At 38.4% G+C, this 17,569-nt stretch overlaps 1 protein-coding gene across 5 annotated transcripts in view; it reads left to right on the top strand.

Annotated features, from left to right (window-relative positions):
* arhgap32b (Rho GTPase activating protein 32b) overlaps positions 1–17,569 on the top strand; it is a 153,379-nt gene that overhangs the window by 132,272 nt on the left and 3,538 nt on the right. For all 5 annotated transcript variants that reach the window (XM_051678375.1, XM_051678374.1, XM_051678376.1 and 2 more), the window contains 11 exons: positions 7,696–7,845; positions 10,535–10,637; positions 11,014–11,158; positions 11,744–11,826; positions 12,118–12,225; positions 12,627–12,772; positions 12,862–13,063; positions 13,207–13,352; positions 13,461–13,535; positions 15,207–15,965; positions 16,253–16,860. In XM_051678375.1, the coding sequence (XP_051534335.1) occupies positions 7,696–7,845; positions 10,535–10,637; positions 11,014–11,158; positions 11,744–11,826; positions 12,118–12,225; positions 12,627–12,772; positions 12,862–13,063; positions 13,207–13,352; positions 13,461–13,535; positions 15,207–15,965; positions 16,253–16,860 (2,525 nt within the window). The remainder of the gene's footprint in view (positions 1–7,695; positions 7,846–10,534; positions 10,638–11,013; positions 11,159–11,743; positions 11,827–12,117; positions 12,226–12,626; positions 12,773–12,861; positions 13,064–13,206; positions 13,353–13,460; positions 13,536–15,206; positions 15,966–16,252; positions 16,861–17,569) is intronic.

The following is a 17,569-nucleotide window of genomic DNA, read 5'->3' as shown; positions in this document are numbered from 1 at the left end:
TATGAAATTGCCTCAAGTATAAACATTTCCTCGTCACTTTGTATCCCTCACACTTTTACAAGTCTTCCTCTTTTCCCCCTTTTTTTCACAATTATGGATATATTCACAGTAACAAAATAAGTTTAGAGACTGTGAATTTAGTTTTGTTCCCATATGCTCAGACTTAGCAGGTGCTGCTCCAGATGTAGCTTCCTTCACTTCCTAACTTCCTTTTGGGGCACCAGTGTCTTCCTCTCAATGGAGCAAAGGGCAGCTGCCTTAGTGAACAAGCCAGGACAGCTGGAAGGATCTGTGAGAGTAAACGAGAGAGAAACTGTATTAGGGTTACATAGCAATATCGATCCGTTTGTCCTAGAGGGGATTGTGCATTTCCTGACTGACCTGGTCTGAATGCGTGAGTAAAATTTCAGCTAGCTGTTAGGATTGGAGACTACCGGTTCATTTCTGGTTTTCATGGCCCCTTTTTCTTTGCAGTGGTTTAAACTTGACTTCAATACTGAAGCTTTATCAAATAAATATTTGGCCAAAAGGGAACCTTGATTTGTACACATTTTTAGTAAGCCATTTCTCTTCCGTTTCAGAGATTGCGTAGATTTTGTCCATTATTAACACTGAGCGAGTGTTGTTACCTTGCAAGTGTCTGAATATCTCTGTTTATTGTTTGACAGTTCAGCCACAAACCTACTGCTTTGGAGTCCAGTCCAGACAAGGTTGTCTTTGTCAAGTCCCTGTGGCTGCACCATGTTTATGTCTGTCATAAAAGCTGAATAGAACTTGGCCTTGGCATTAAATGGAGTTTCTTTAGAAATAAAGAATGTATTGTTGTCGCACTTGTGGTGTAGTCAAATAAAAATGAAATGCCTTCAGTATGTCATTCTAACCTCTTGCTTGGGTATAATTTAACAGTTGGCTTGCACATTAAATATTTTAAGGTGATTTTACCTAATTTTGCAAATGTAATTATTAGCAGAAATACTTCTGTGAATAATAGAAGGTTGCAGGGTCACGCTGTACTGTGTTGCCACTAACCTAGTTTCCATCCACTTTTCACACTGTATTGTTATCAACAAATTGAAAATGCGTAAAACGTTTTTTGCTAAATTTGCCGTCTTCTGCCTGTTTCCATTCAAATGGCCTGTTATCGATAAAAATGGTGTGCCTGATGACGTCATGTTTAAACACTTTGTCGCATAAGTTTTTGTTTATCGCAAAATAAATCTGCCCTTAAGCTGTTTCCATACAGAAATGTGTGTATATTGCTAATTGTGTACCTTTCGCCTCCCAGATGTCCCTAATGTTTTCCCACAAAGTTTTGGTAAAATGGGGAGAGTATTGAGACAATTCATTGAAATTAGCCAGCTTACTGTCATTTTAATTTCACAAATAAATGCAATCAGAAGTGGAGGAATTGTAATCAGAAGGGAGCAGTTGCGCTTCTGATAGGACTGTAATATTGGTCCTCCTGATGTTGCACCTATCGCAGGTTGCCACCGGTTCTGACCCAAAAGCAAATCGTCATGGCCCTGTTCAAGCTGGCAACCTGCACCAAGTAGTGGGGGAAACTTTTGGTCTTAGTATAAGGACCATCCATCCATGTGTATATATGCTGTGTGCACAGCTATTAAAGAAAAATGTATGCAATGTAACATCAGGGTTTACATATATGATACATTCCTGATATTCAATAGGCTATTTTGAACAATCATCTAATCCAAAGCATTGCCATCACAACTGCATTATGTCCCGCATATTTGTCCCACAACTTTTAATGACCAACTGAACTTGATTGTCATCTAAAATTAACTTTAGCATCATAATGCAATTTATATTTTCAGAAGAAGCTCAGCAAATGTGATCCGAGGTAAAGAGGGTTAGATTTAAAATATTTAAACTTTTTAAAATGTTCAATAGCTTGTTTTCTGAAAGTGAACTCAGCATTGGACAAATAGTTCTGATAGTTTATAGTCTTGAAAAAAGTGTAGAACATTCTGAAAATGTCATTCAGCTGACTTTTTTCATCTGCAGAACAGGGTAAGGCCAATTTAAGTTTGTGTAATGAAAAGGCAATTATATAGGCCTAACAATACTATTTTTATGTTTAGTAATTTATTTTTTTAATTTAATGCTTTATTCATTTGGTAATTTAATTCAATACAGGTAATTTTACTGGCATTTTTTTCAAAAGTAAGCTAAACAATAATTTAATATAATTGGGCTATGTTAGTGTTCCAAAAAAGCACACTGAAGCTTTTCTCCTAGTATTGTGTATTTATTTTTCATTTAAAGCATCTTTGTGCACATGTTTTTTGTATTGTGGGCTGATTCCACGACTGCCGTCTATTATTTTGAATGGTGTGGAAAAGCAACTTTAATAAATAAATGGATGTCTACCGTGATTAAATTAATCGGAAAGAGTGGCCATTCATTTGTTCTCCATGATACGAGATATTTGTGTTGGCACTCCTGGAAGTGTCATGACACAGACATGTTTGCAACATCGGATCTGTGCAGGTATGCCATTAAGACCATTCCATAACAGTGCCTAATGCTTCACGTACAACAAATTGACTTTCAAGGATGTATACCTTGTCGTCATGATTAACACGGGCTAACGATTGGGGTAAATCTGTCGTGTGACACTTTATTTTTACGTTAATGCCAAGTTTTTCGCGACATTTCAAGTATCAACATAGAGTTTATGCGCTAGAGTTAAACGGAAAAATATTATGTCGACACTTGTGAGATTTTAGCGATCATTTGCGTTTCCATCAGATATATCGGTAAACTTTTTATGCGCTAATATTTTTTGTAGCAAAAAAAAAAAAAACTTTGATGGAAACGTAGATATTATTAATGTTTTTAAGCGACATTCATCACTCGATATTGAATACCCGATAAATGCAACACCCTGCAGGCTGAAACTGTCTGATTCTGGGTTGCACGAGCGCTCACGCCCGATTACTGCAGTTAGAAGCCCGCACAGTTGAAAGTTGATATAAGGGGCTGGACAACTCTGAGAGGAAAGGGAGAAGGGGGGAAAAAGCGAAGAGGAAGGAATGCATGCTGACTATTAGCTTTTACCGGCTGACAGAAGAGAGAGAGAGCGGTCTGTGATGATTTTTTAACGTTGTCTCAGGTCTATAAAAAGGATGCCGTTGTTGATAAAGCGCTGATTTTAAACTACATGTCTTTTTAATCGGTTATCTTCGCAACAACTGCTGCCAAAGTTCAGCATACTTCACCTAGTCAGTTTTCCCATCCTCGGATTTTTTCACGGATATTTCACGTTTGAATCTGAGGTATGTTTTAAAGTTACTTTATAATTACCGCTAATACAATGGTTACAAGAGATAAAACAGCTGAAACTTATTTTAAACAACTGAATACTCGCACATTAGAGTTTACTTAATCGCGTTATTTGCCGTTATTTGTTAAACTAGTATCGCTCTCCTTGAGACAAATCCTTTCCGTTAGATTTTGGTTTGTTAGTGATGTTGCGAAGTTATGTTTATATACTTTAACTTCGACATTAACTTTGACTAAAGCTAGAGAGATTAATCGCAAACGTCACCCAAACTCACGCCAAAAGAATATCTAAACAAAGCGTTGATTAGGAGGGGAATAAAATCGTATAATGTAGTCAGACACGTTGTGCTGTGACGTCACCAGTGTCTCAGCGGAGGTTAAATGCAGCCTCGAGCACAATTTGGTTCTGTTGGAAAATAAATACTGTAGCATCTTTTCAATGTATGATTGGGCATGACTTCCCTGTACTGTTTAAAGAATATAACACTCTGCTCAGAGTCATTCCTGTCTGGCCTAGCTCACCTTATTTAGAGTCACTTTGGGCAGGGGGGTATGCTGTAATCTGCTTTTTGTTCTTTGATAGAATTAAAATATATTTTATAAGAAATGTGATTTAAAATATACTCACCAATTTCTCCAAATAAAAAAACTAAATTGTTCCTAGATGCAAGTAGTAAAATAACAGTTGTTGATTCAGTGTTAAATAACAGTGAAAGTGGTCTTATTTGTGCTCTTTTCTTATTAAGCCTTTATAAAACCACCCAGTCTTTTAATCTCAATGAAAACATCTGTTGTTATAGTAGCACTATTGTATATTATTGGAATATGTAATCAATTTCTTTATTTTATGTTTTTTTTTAGGCAGTGGCTGTTTGCACTAAGTGTAAATGGCAACTAAAAGCATCTTCTTTGCACTAAGTGCAAATAGTGTTAAATACTATTTGCACCCCTAATTAAATACTATCATACAGTATAGGGGCATGACTGCAGTGTGTTTGTGTGTATTTAGAGTTCCACAGACACCCCACCACAGCCACTACGCCTTAACCTAACCCTAACCTTCCCCTACAAAAATTAACCATGGTTTTACTACCATAATATCACCATGCTATTTTGTAGTAAAATCATAGTAACCAAAAAAATTTAACATGGTTACTATATTAACACCATATTGCTGTGGTACCACCATGGTGAATTGCTTTAAAACTGGCTTCTGCCAAAAATCATGATTAGTACAATATTACTATAGTAAAACCATGTTTAATTTTACCCAGATTGAATTACCCTTTCTCTCAACTCACTGACAGTCATCGTGACCAAATCACTGTGAGGAAATCAACATTTTTATTCATTTTTATTTATTATTACAAGGAGAATTTAAGAAAATGTTAAGAGTGCAGACAGGAAACACTATGGGAAAAAGTGGGACAAAAGGTGGAATCGAACCCAGGTCCTCCATACGAGAGAGAAAAAAAAAGGATTTCCCCACCGTCATTACACCCTACACCACTGCAGCGACACTAGGGGTTCAGTTTGTCTTCAATTTCTGTTTTTCCACCAGACCTTCGCAGTGCAAATAGCCGTGCAGTGTGGCAGGTGCTATTTACACCTAACGCAAATAGTTACTCCGATTTTTTTATACATGAGCAAAAGTTCTCAAATTCACAGCCTAATCTTCCCAACTTTTTAATTTTAAAATCTATTTATTATACTAAAACTAAGAAACAGTGTTGCCAACTTAGCGACTTTGTCGCTAGATTTAGCGACTTTTCAGACCTCTTTAGCGACTTTTATTCAAAAAAGCGCCGAGCGACAAATCTAGCGACTTTTTAGACAACCCTTAGCTACCTTCCGTAGAAGAAAGTCGCCAGTACTGCCCCCTGAGCGCGTCGTCTTGCTTTCCTGCCCGGACTCAGAGACACACCTCTCTCTGCGTCTACTCTGTTCAGTGAGACTGACAGAGAGAGAGAGGTGAGCAGGCGAGAAGACGGAGCAGCACAATCAGTTGACCGCACGGCAGCTGACATAGACGTGAATGAGCTGCGCATGTGCAAACAGCGTTGTCAAGGACCAATCATGAATCTGTATTTGCTCCCTTTTGTTTTAAATTTAAAGAGTTTAATTTGTCAGTTTATTTTTATTCTTTTCGTACACTTAATCACAAGAGATTTTTAGACAGTTGTTCATTCCTGTTTCTGAACCCTCTGAATTCAGACACTTAAAATAATTAAAGACACTTAAAACAACTTGGACAATAAAATAATGAATTTTTGTAAATATGCACAAAGTGGTTTGTTATGGCTGAGCACTGTGTGAGAGAAAAGATAAAGTTTCTGTCACTTCTAACTTTCTCTCTGAGTGATTGATAGATATAGGGAATTAATAGGTTATTACAGTATGTACGGTAAGCACAGAGAAGCAAACACATGTAAAGGGCGGACACTATGTAAAATGCAAATGAGACGCGATGACGTCATAAATATGCTAATTAGCGTATGACGTCATCTAGCGACTTTTCGAGCAGGCTTTAGCTACTTTCCATTGAAACTAGTTGACAACAATGCTAAGAAAAGAGGCAGATACACTATAAGAATTTTTTTTTAACATAAATGGATGTAGATCCAAAAAGTCTGCTTTTGTCCCATGTATTTTTACCCTTATCCTTAAGTAATCTAGTTTATTTGACTGTATGAAAAACTTAGTGTGAGTACTTATTGTTTTCCTGCAAATGTATGTACAATTACCTTTTCTTGTGGAGCCTGGAGGGAACTTTCTGTAGCAACAAAATAGCACATGCATACAACAAGACTTATCGCACCTCTGCTTGCAGCTTTCCTGGGTTTTAGTGCATGCCTATGTTTAGATTTGTCAAAATAAGAGGATCTGTGAATCCGTTTCTTTATTGACCCTAAAAAGGAGAACAGGAAATTCCTATATTGTCCTCTTTTATTATTAACCTCTACTGGATATGAGAGGATTAATTGCCCTCGAACTGGTTGCAACGTCTGGTTTTGATACTTTTCATAAGGAACAAAATATTGAGTAATGTTCCTTTTAAAAGTTAATGGCTCACAAAGGAGCAGCCATTGATGAGATCACAGCTGGCAGATATCCCCTGCCACGTCCACTTTGGCTTCAGTGTACCACGATCACACATCCTTCAAATCAAAAGGGAGTGTTTAAAAAAAAGAAAAGGCATGATATTTGCAATTATTTTGCTAAACATAATTGCTCCGCCTTCTGCAAACTCCATCACACATGCCCACACAAATAAACACAAACACAGATTGACCAGCATGCTTTTCAGGAATTCCACAGAATTTGTAGTATCACAGACAGTATTTCTGGCAACAGATTGTGGGCTGATCCAGAAAGCTTCAATATCCAAACAGTTTTTGGTTGGTTTTGGTAAAAACAAAACAAAACAATAAGAACAGTTTATAAATGTAAAATATTTTAAATTGGCTCCTATATGCAATTGCCCAGGAAGTCCTCTGTTTGTGTCGGTGTACAGGCAGATTTTTAAAGCAAATATAGTGAAATTATTGTGGTGCACTTGTGTTTTCCTGTTTAATCCTTGACATTTCTCTGTTTTCTCTTGATATTTGAGTTCTTTGGCATCCTAGGTCTCATACAAATTCTAGGCCAGACTGCTGGAATTATTATTATTATTATTAATTTTTTCTCATGGCTGTTACTGTCAGTGTGTAATGTCAGCACAAGCTGCTCAGGAGACCAAATAGCTTGAGATGTCATTCCTGCTTCTTGGCCTCCTTCAAAAATCAAATGAAAGGAAACATTTATTACTTCATTTAAAAGACTTCCACAGATGTTGTATGTCAGCCAATCATCAAGCAATCAATTTTCAGAGCTGAGCCTCTGAGCTGTAATTCATCATTTACATGTTATAATATTAAACTTATGGCTGTTCAGTTTGCTGTATTTACAAACTAGAAAGCAGCTTGGTACAGTATTGCTGTACCAGATGTACTACAAACACCCAAATAATAGTACTTTTGCCAGAAGAATTTGAATCCATTTTGGGGTGGATGCACTAGTTCTGCTTGGCTGTTGAAAAAGCCTTTTTGTGTTTCAGGTTGTGACAAAACTTACAATGGAGGATTTGGAAAAAAGAATAAAGGAACAAAAACACTAATAATGCTAAATCAATTCTTTTCACATAACCCCGTGGTTTGTTTCACTTTTCATTTCATAAGATCTTGGCATACTTACATGGTGTAGCTGGCACCGGCCTGTGCTGAGAAACTGATTTTTCTTGGGTTCATTTATTGCCGCATTGCTTGTAATTCAGGGTGCGGCATTAGTTTCCCTGAGATGTAAAATTACTAATGGTGTTTATGTCTGTTTATTTTCATTTTTATAATTCAGTGTCCAAGAAACACGGAAAACTGATCACTTTTCTGCGCACATTCATGAAGTCCAGGCCGACCAAACAGAAGCTGAAGCAGAGAGGTATCCTCAGGGAGAGGGTCTTTGGCTGCGACCTGGGAGAACATCTCCTCAACTCAGGCCATGATGGTAAGCTTGCACCCTTCTGGCCATACTCAGAAACTTGTTCAGTTTGCCCATTCTACAAATGGTTTAGCTTGACACCAGCCTTAGTGGCTTTCATACTGGGTACATTTGATATTGTTCCCGGCGCCCCATGTAGCGTTGGTCTGGTTTCAGACTCAAGTATTCTGTCAAACCCAGGTGTATTTACATACAACTTGTGTCATCACAAACGTGCACAGTGCACATGATGGAAAACACAACGTGGGTGACTGTTATTTTACAGATGTGCATGTCCAGGAGAAGGCTCTTTTTTTGAGGAGACTAATTTGCTGCCCTGCATACATTGCACACTTGCTCACGCATGTATCTTAAAGGCACCTCACCTGTTCTGTGTCCCACAACATTCCCCTGCCACTCATGGTGCACATGTGTATGTGATTATGTTGTTATGCTTAAATCTGCAAAAATGCATGCACTTGTTATTTTACTTCTTCAGCAAGTGCAAACACTAATCCAGGTTGCATTCCCACTCATGTAAACCGCGCCACAGTTCCATTACAACCGAACTCCGACCACCTCCTGCAGGTAGTGTAGGGTTCGGTACCACAGTCCTCTCCCCAGTACGATAAACAGCTTTCATATTACCAATTTTTCATGCAAACCGTACTCTGATTTGGATAAAACTGCCAGTGTGAAAGACCCTTAAACACTGAGTTGGTGGGCTGGAGAGCAGACAAGGGGTTGAAAAGTCAGGAATAATGGTTAGGGGGCCATGTCTGGAAATGTCTTCCTCATTGATTCAAAGTTCTCCGGCAGCTTCAGCACTTGCTCCATTTGCGTGACTCCAAATCTTCCCTTGAGCTATTGCCTGACCCTACAATGTAAACCTTGTCCTTTTCAAACGGGCTCCTTGCAACTTGTAATAAAAAATGCTTTTATTAAAATGCTTAAGAGTGTACATTTGTTGTCAGAGGAGCAAATAAATGCACACACGCTCTGTATCCACAAACCAGAGATGCTTCCATTCATTAAAAAAAAAAAAAAAAACATTCCTGAAACTGCTACAAAAGATCACCAATTGTGGCAAGTTACAGTGTACAGATGAGTGTGTTAAAAGACAAGTGTTTAAGTTCACTACCTAGCTCTGAGCCCTGTGCCCCCTCCATTGTCCTTTCCCACTCATGAGCACACATACCTTTAAAGGTGTTTGTGAAGCGGGTGAAGGCAGATTGCTCTCCGTCTCAGATGCTGCGATCTCAAAGAAACATCAGAAGACAGGATGAACACTTTGTTCAAGTAGTGAGTCATTAGTATGGGTCAGTTACATTTGTGTAAAGCTCTTCAGACCTCCATGCATTACAAAACAAAACATCCAGTTTCTTTTTATCTTTCCCATTTGATGCCATAAGCATTTTGACTTATTTCGTGCTTTGATGCATTTTGAACACATGAATTGATTTTTAAGATAACTTAGCTTAGAGATGGAATTTTCTTAAACTTCTGGAGGATTTTGTGCTTCAGACTGCTATGTAAGGAATGTAGATGAACAGCTGCCTCTGAGAGACTCTGAGACTCACTCATCAGCCGGATAACATTTGTCAAGAGCAGGAGGCCTGTCAGGGTTGTCTGCATCTCTGTGACCAAGATTCCTCTGAGTAAAGTTGGAGATCTGGAGTATATCTATTGTTACTGGAGCAAATATGAACCAATAAACTCTTATGTTAACCAATCTTATTATGGTTAACAAAAACTAATTTAAAGTATTTTCATAAACTAAAACAAAAATAAAAACCAACATTATTGGGGGAAAGTGAAACTAAACGATAATACTTTTTCATTAATCCAAAACAAGCTAAAATAAAATAAAAATGACCATGAATTCTGTTTATTTTTAGTCATTTATATGCAGTATATTTTAAAGTTTGAAACGGTTGAAACCGTTAAGGCATTTAACATTTATATTAGTTAGCATATTAACTTTTGGCCACCCTAAAATACAAAAAAAGTCAAACAAAAACAGAAAGCTGTAGTATGTAACCTTTTCTGTCTTAAAATACTTTCTCCAATCCCAGCTTAATATGCAGAGATGACTATTAGTAAGCCATTCATAGGTTAATTTTCTCAAACTGTAAACAAAGTTTCTGTTGAAAATGTCTGTTTCTTTTGAGCGACCCGCTTAGACCTGCCCCAACAATGTTTTTCAACCAATGGCGTGAGTTTGGGGCGGGATTAACTCTTTGATCCAGATGGGGGCGTATTCAGAAAGCATTTAAAAAAAACAAAAACATTTGCAATTCCGTTTGGTGGTGCAGAAATTATATACTTCAGCTTTAAACTAAACTGAAACAATAAAACTCTGAAAAAACTCAACTAAAAATAACAATCACTGAGTGAAAACTGATGAAAACTAAACTAACTTGAAAGGCAAAATTGAAAATAAGATGTAACTTTTATAAATATAATAACCCTGATGTGAACTCAGTAAACTGCTTATACAAGAGAGTCTATCATGTACATGTCAGGACATGTACAGTATGCACATGTTATCTGATAATCAGGTCCAGTTAACGGCAATTGTCCAATTTATTTATATCATGACAAATCCAAGAAGATTGTTGAAAAATTGGTGCACAAAAACATCTGGCATTTTGACAAGTCTCACACTTTTCATGCCAAAAAGGATGCTCCAGTAACATTTTGTCTAAACCTCTAGTCCCACAGGTACTCAAGAGTTGCACTGAGTTCATTGAGAAGCATGGAGTTGTTGATGGAATGTACCGTCTCTCTGGGATCGCTTCCAACATTCAGAAGCTGCGGTAGGATATAAACACACTCCCCTTATTAAGTAGCAGAGATAGGGATTTATCATACTGCACGAGAAACTCTGAATATAAAGACTGAATGTAAAGCGGCTGCTAATTATATTTTGTGATGGGAATGTTTGTATGAATCTAGATACAAGAGGAAATTAGTGGACCAGAGATTAAATGGGATTTATTACCATATGTCCAGGAAAAGTTGACTCTGATTGTATAATGGCAATGCGTAATTGCATGTTAACTTGTTCTGTCATATGTTGATGTTAGTAGCACAGTAAATTATTGGTTAACATGTAAATGAACAACAAACATAACTACCATGCATGTTATTATGTATCATAATTTATTAATTCAAAACACTCTCTCTTTTTAGGCATGAGTTTGACTCTGAACAGATCCCAGATCTGACAAAAGATGTTTATATCCAGGACATACATTGTGTGGGTTCCCTGTGCAAGCTTTACTTTCGAGAGCTTCCCAACCCACTTCTCACCTACCAGTTGTATGAGAAATTCTCGGTAAGCACTTATACCAGAGAGACCATTAAAAAACCTTTTCTCACTCACGCACACTCTTTATCATACAAGTAATGCTGGGTGAGAGCACCATTATATCAGAACAATAAGTCTATACTTATGATATCACAACCTTTCTAGTTCAGTTCTTTGTGTGACAGTATGCGTGGGTCTCTTATCTGAGACTGGCAAAACTGTTCAGTAGTCACTGAAGAGCTTAGAGTATTCATTCTATTGATTGGGTTTAATGCTTATGCAAAGTGCATTGGTTATTTTTTTTTAGAGTCTTCGCTTAGTTTACAAGCAGTTCATCTGTATGCAAAACAAAACACTGACATTTACAACAGAGATAAAAGTCTCTGCAAATGAAAAAGGCCAGAGCAGAGTGGATAAATGTTTTCAGGTTGCTATGGGGGCAGTGAAACCGGATTGGACAGTAGAGGGGGATTTTCCATTTGCTTTTGTCCACTCAGCAGTATATTGTGAACATGCATCCCTTTAGCTGGACTGTGTTTGAGAGTATTTTTGTTAGTTGTTGTTGTTCTGGATGCAGTGACACTGATTTACATCTGCTCTGCTCCTTTTTAGGAGGCTGTGTCAGCAGCAACAGACGAGGAGAGGCTGATCAAAATACATGATGTCATTCAGCAGTTGCCGCCTCCGCATTATAGGTTTGTAAATTACCACAGTGCCCTCTGCAGTTTGCCAGAGGACTCACAGTTCAATATGGCCTCATATTTCAAATGTTGCAGCTTTAAACATTTGCATTAAGGATACTTATTGAATTACTAATGCAGTTCAAGTATTCAAATTCAAGTGCATTTACGTCTGAGGAAAATGAAGGCTGTTATTACAACTCTGTTAACATAAATGGATATCCAGGTGTTATGCCAGTTCTATGTAACAGATGTCTTTAATGGATCAGTAGTTTTAATGCTTAGTATTTATGCTTCTTTTTTAAGGACCTTAGAGTTTCTTATGAGACATCTGTCATGCTTGGCCACTTTCAGCTATGTAACAAATATGCATACAAAGAATTTGGCCATCGTTTGGGCCCCCAACTTACTGAGGTAAGATATCTGCATGATGAAATGTGCCTCTACTGCACAACACAGTAAACACAGTAACTTTTGGTATATAATTTTTCAAATTTAGACTCTTATACAATGATCTGTCCTGTGACCGTTGGGTTTGGCTCAGCTATTCTTGCATTCAGAGAAAACTGTGTGAAAAAAGGCAGTAACTTCAAAATTCACCCTAAAAAACAAAAAAACTTTGAAGGCATTTATATCAGTGTCCTTTTGATGTTTTAACTGCGTTTTGCCCTTGTGGGGCAGTACAAGTGTTATGTATTTCCTACTGTTAATATAAATGTGGGAACAAATATCATTGCCTCAATCCAAGTTATCTTAACATGACTATAAACCCCAGAATTCATAATAGTTTTTGCCTTTTATTCTATATCAATAAGGTCAAAGCAGATAGAATCAGCTTGCTTCAGCGGTACAGCAGCCTTCATGGAGGTGCGAATACAGTCAGTTGTGGTGGAGTTCATCCTTAACCATGTGGATGTTCTCTTCAGCCCTAAACTGAGCTCACTCATACGAGAGGGAACAGGTAAAATAATTTAGATTTCTATTTCTGTTTTCAATGTTTTTGAATATTTTTGGTGTTTTTAATTCATTTCTTCATTTTTGCCTGCTTAGGACACAACTCCTTGTCTCGGCCAAAATCTTTGCTGGTGCCCTCCCCCTCTACAAAGCTGCTAACACTAGAGGAGGCACAGGCACGTACCCAGGCACAGATCAACTCCCCCATCACTGCAGACAGCAAGTACATTGAGGTGGGCGAGGGGCCCGCAGCCTTACAGGGAAAATTCCACACGGTCATTGAATTCCCCACTGAGAGGTATATTGCAAGCTTTAAAACCTTTATCCATGTCAGAGTCTGTATTACATTATTTTATATTGCCATAAAGAATAAAGATAGTGACTGTGTGCCTGCTATTCTCATAAAGATACATTTTTGTACCTACTATTATTGTTTCCTAGGAAAAGGCAGCCCATAAAGTCTAAAAAGTCTCCAGTTGGCAGTTGGCGGTCCTTTTTCAACCTGGGCAAGTCCTCCACAATGTCTAAACGTAAACTACACCGCAATCCCAGTGAACCAAACGAACTTAAGGCCATGGCATTGGCTGGTTAGTATTTTGCCATAATGTCATCAGATACCTATTTAGCAGAGTTCTGCTCAGTCATATAGAAACAGATTCTATTAATTTCTCTGTTCTCACTTAATTTTTACTTAGGAGGAAGAGGAGACACTGGTACTCTTCGGTCTGCCAAAAGTGAGGAGTCTCTCACCTCTCTACATAATGTTGAAGGTAACAGTGTACTTAAGAACACTGGCATTTTAGAAATCTGAAGAGTCACGTTGTAAATCAAATAAAAGGAAGGAAAAGCTTGCACACTGTGTCCATGGAAAAAATCCTAAAAAGTTCTATCATTTTTGTTGTACAGAGGCCAAAAAGTGCTCATTGCAAGACAAAACGTTTTCAAATTACATCATCGTCAGTGGTTTACCAATATGTTTTTTTTTAATGGCCGATGCGGATATCCAGAGAGCAGGGTGGCCGATACAATGCCGATATATCACACAATTTAATATAGTAAATAACATAAACATAAAATTTTAAAAAAATTAATAAACTCTTATTCAGCACTATATTTACTCAATTTCACACAAATCTTTGTAAAAAAACTTAGTAAAAAAAAAAAAAAAAACTCTGAAAATAAGATTGCATTTTAAATGGTAGATAGCAGTTTCTTCTGATTTCTGTTTAGTCAATAATAATTTATTTGCACATGAAGAAATTGTTAATATAATAGGAAGAAAGAAATAACAGTACACACAGTAGTCCAGCAACCACAGATGGCATGTGCGCATTATTAATCGCATTTTCTCACAAAAGACCGAATCAAACCAATTGTACATACCGTGCAGGATATGACATTTACTTTGAAGTTGCACCTATGCGCTCCTGCGAATCCAGAAATCTCCTGACAGTTTAAACGGCCTGGATTGTCACAGACTGAAAATCATTATATGTGAATCAGAGGAACTTTTGATCCTGAAGTTTTGATTTTGGCTGATAAAAGGAAGATATTTTTAGATGAGCGCTTGACAGTAACGGCTGGATTTTATTGAGGTTTGTGTATTACATCTGCTTAAACAAAACATCTGCATATTTGCAGACAGTACATGATAGAAGTATGATATTTGCCTTTTTATCATTAGACAAGAAATTTTAAAGTTACAGGGAAATGCTGAGGAGAGGCTGACAGAAAACATGCATTAGAGGAAGAAATATGAGCACTCCACAGGATGCTGTATTTGCTCTAGTTTGTGAGGTTTGTTTATTATACCTGTTTAAACGAGGTATCCGCATATTTGCAGATGGTATATGATAGTTTTATTTATGTTTGCCTTTTAATCATTAGACAATTTAATTAAAAGTTACAGAGAACTGTTGAAGAGAGAGAGGGAGAGTGAAACGTGAGCTTTTTAACATTATGAGCTCAGCGTCTATCGCGGCTCTGATATGCAGACCGTTTAAATGAGTTTGTGTTGCACATCGGTCTATTATTGTAGTTACATGATTGCACATAACAAAAAAACTAACTGTGATTGGTAATTTACATGTCTCAGATGCTTCACATGCAAGCAGACGATTCTTGGCGCCCTTATTGCCTGAAGAAACAAATCGGTGCCGATAATTAAAAAATTCAAAATATTGGCTGATTTATCGGCCTCCACGATATATGTCCTCCACGATATACTCCATGAGTAGTCTATGACTACTCTGTACACCAATAAAGAGAGAACTTTTAAGGATTTTTTTCTATGGACACTGTGTGCAACCTTTTCCTTCCTGATTTTTTTAGACTAAGCACCTAAGGAATGTGGATAAAAAATTTTTTGCACAGGCATCTGAGCTTTTGTAGATGTAAAGCAAGCATGGTCAAATAATTATGTTTCTGCTTCTTTAACACAGGAGAGTCTAAGGTGTACAGGCCACGTAGGCCTCGCTCCAGCAGTGATGCTCTGTCTGCTTCCTTCAATGGTGATCTGCTTGATAGCAAGCAACACTGTAACTCCTACGACAACCTGGACCATGGAGAGAGTGACGGGGATGACGGTCTAATCTGTGTGCCTGCTCTCATTTCCCCCCCACGCTCTGCTGATGATGTAGACCTGAGCCCCCCTGACATTGGCATGGCCACTCTAGACTTTGACCCCATGTCTTTCCAGTGTAGCCTTCCTCTGGCAGAAGCGTCCATTTTCTCACTTGACACAGATGCAGGCAGTCTGAAGAGGAGCCCCGGCAGTGCCAGTGGCTCAGAGCCCATCTCGCCAGTCAGAGCTAAGGTTACAAGCCGTTCTCTGTCTCCAGAACACAGCCCGGCCCTAAGAGATACTTCTGAACTGCCCTCTGCAACTTTCTCAGAGAACATTGCTGTTCAGTCCATCGAGAGATGTGAGAAGTCAATGGTTTTGACTCATTTAAACATCTCTGAATCAACTGGCCTCATGATAAGGAAAGGGCTGGAGAGCACTGTGCTTCAGCCCTCTTCTCCTTCATCTCCACTCGACTCTCCAGCAAAATTGTGTTCCACTGATCTGCCCCTGAGTGAAGCCATTCAACAAGAGCTACTTTCTAAAGCTGCTACCTTTGAGAGTAAAGAGAGTAAAGACATATCAAGCACTGAATGTTCACAGCCACCACAGACCATCTGCTCTCAAGAGCAGCCAGGTAAGCAGAACTGCAAAACAGGACTATGCTAGCCTAAATTCTTGACAGTATTTCTTGATGCTGCTGTGAAATAAGCTGGGTTTCAATTTAATAAGATAATTATTTGATTTTTCAGGTTTAGTTCACCAGTCTTTTACTAATAACACATTGCACAATTGCGCTCAGTGTAGAGAAATCTGTCCACAATCTGTAGATAGTACAAGCTTAACATTTCCCGCTCTTTCCTACTTGTGAAGATTAGCCTGCCTTCTCCTTGTTTGAGTTCCCTCTGTTTTGTCCATCCATAGGAGCCGTAGCTCTGGACTCACCAAAGGGCACTGTCCCTGTCAGCTCTGTGTCCCTTCTCCCTCCCCCTCCCCCACCAAAGAACGCTGCCCGCATGCTTGCACTAGCTCTGGCTGAATCTGCCCAGCAGGCCACCATTCTCTCTCAGAGGCGATCCTCTGGACCCCCAACACCAGTCTCTCCCCTTAGACCACAGGAGTCGCTGGAGACCCTGGACTGGCCTCCTCCCCCTTCCCTGCTGTCACAGTCATCCCTGGAAGAAGCTGCAGTAGAAATGTTGCAGATTTCTGCTCCTACGTCTTCACCACCCTCCATGCCAGCTGAAAAACTGACTCACTCAGCTAGTCTGCACCTGAACACAGCTGATAGCAGAAAGCAACCTAGGACTTTGTGCAACAGCCAGGACAATGTCACACCAGTGACCCCAAGCCAGAGTGCTATAACTTCCAGACAACCTTCTCAATCTCATATTTCCCAAACACAAAAAAGCCCAGAAAGGCAGCAGCCTGCTGTGGGCCAGACACCTGTGAGCACAACCAAAACAACTACTACAGCCACTACATCAGCCATCAGCAGCAAGGATATTGTCACTCAACAACCCAGCTCTGAGGTGAGCAGTGGCAGATGAGTGAAATATTTGTACACTAATTGTTTAAATCTATTCATTCAAAATATTGGGACTTGACATAAAAAATTAAAATCCACCTAGAAATATCTGTAAATTATTTTTTATCCTATAATTATAAACAACTGGAAAGCAATGATATCAGTAGTACTGACTCAATTTGGTATGGCAATGATGAAATTCTGAATACTACTACAATGAAGACTTAACTAATGAATATTTGGTCATGCTTTTGTTGCTTTTTAACCTTCCTGGAGTATCCAGATACCTAAGAAATATTTCTGGGCTAAGCCTTTGCCATATTAGGATTGTTAACTTTCCAATGTCTGCCTTTGCCATTGTAGAACTTGTAAAGTTGCACCTGGTTGCTGTCTGCCTGGCAGCCCGCCAGGAACCTGTGAATGTTCACAGGCACAACAGAAAAACATGGCGAGAAGTAGTGCTATTGAGGCAGTATCACCTCCAAAGCTAGTCGAAAAGAAATGTGTCAACAGACACGTATGGAAGTACTTAAAGTTTAAAGCTACATGCAATTGTGTTTATTAAATTTTTATGCTCATTTTTAAATTCAAGTTTTTGTTGTGGTATTGGAATTGGTATTAACAATCCTAATATTTCATTGGTATTGTTATCAACTATTTAAATTACAGCACATGTAAATACCAAAAGAAAAAGATACTAACAGTGTTTGTTC

Source organism: Myxocyprinus asiaticus, chromosome 38 (assembly GCF_019703515.2).
Source record: "Myxocyprinus asiaticus isolate MX2 ecotype Aquarium Trade chromosome 38, UBuf_Myxa_2, whole genome shotgun sequence".
In the NCBI taxonomy this organism is placed as follows: domain Eukaryota; kingdom Metazoa; phylum Chordata; class Actinopteri; order Cypriniformes; family Catostomidae; genus Myxocyprinus; species Myxocyprinus asiaticus.
Note: the sequence above shows the minus strand (reverse complement) of the source record. Positions and strands in the feature narration are given on the sequence as shown.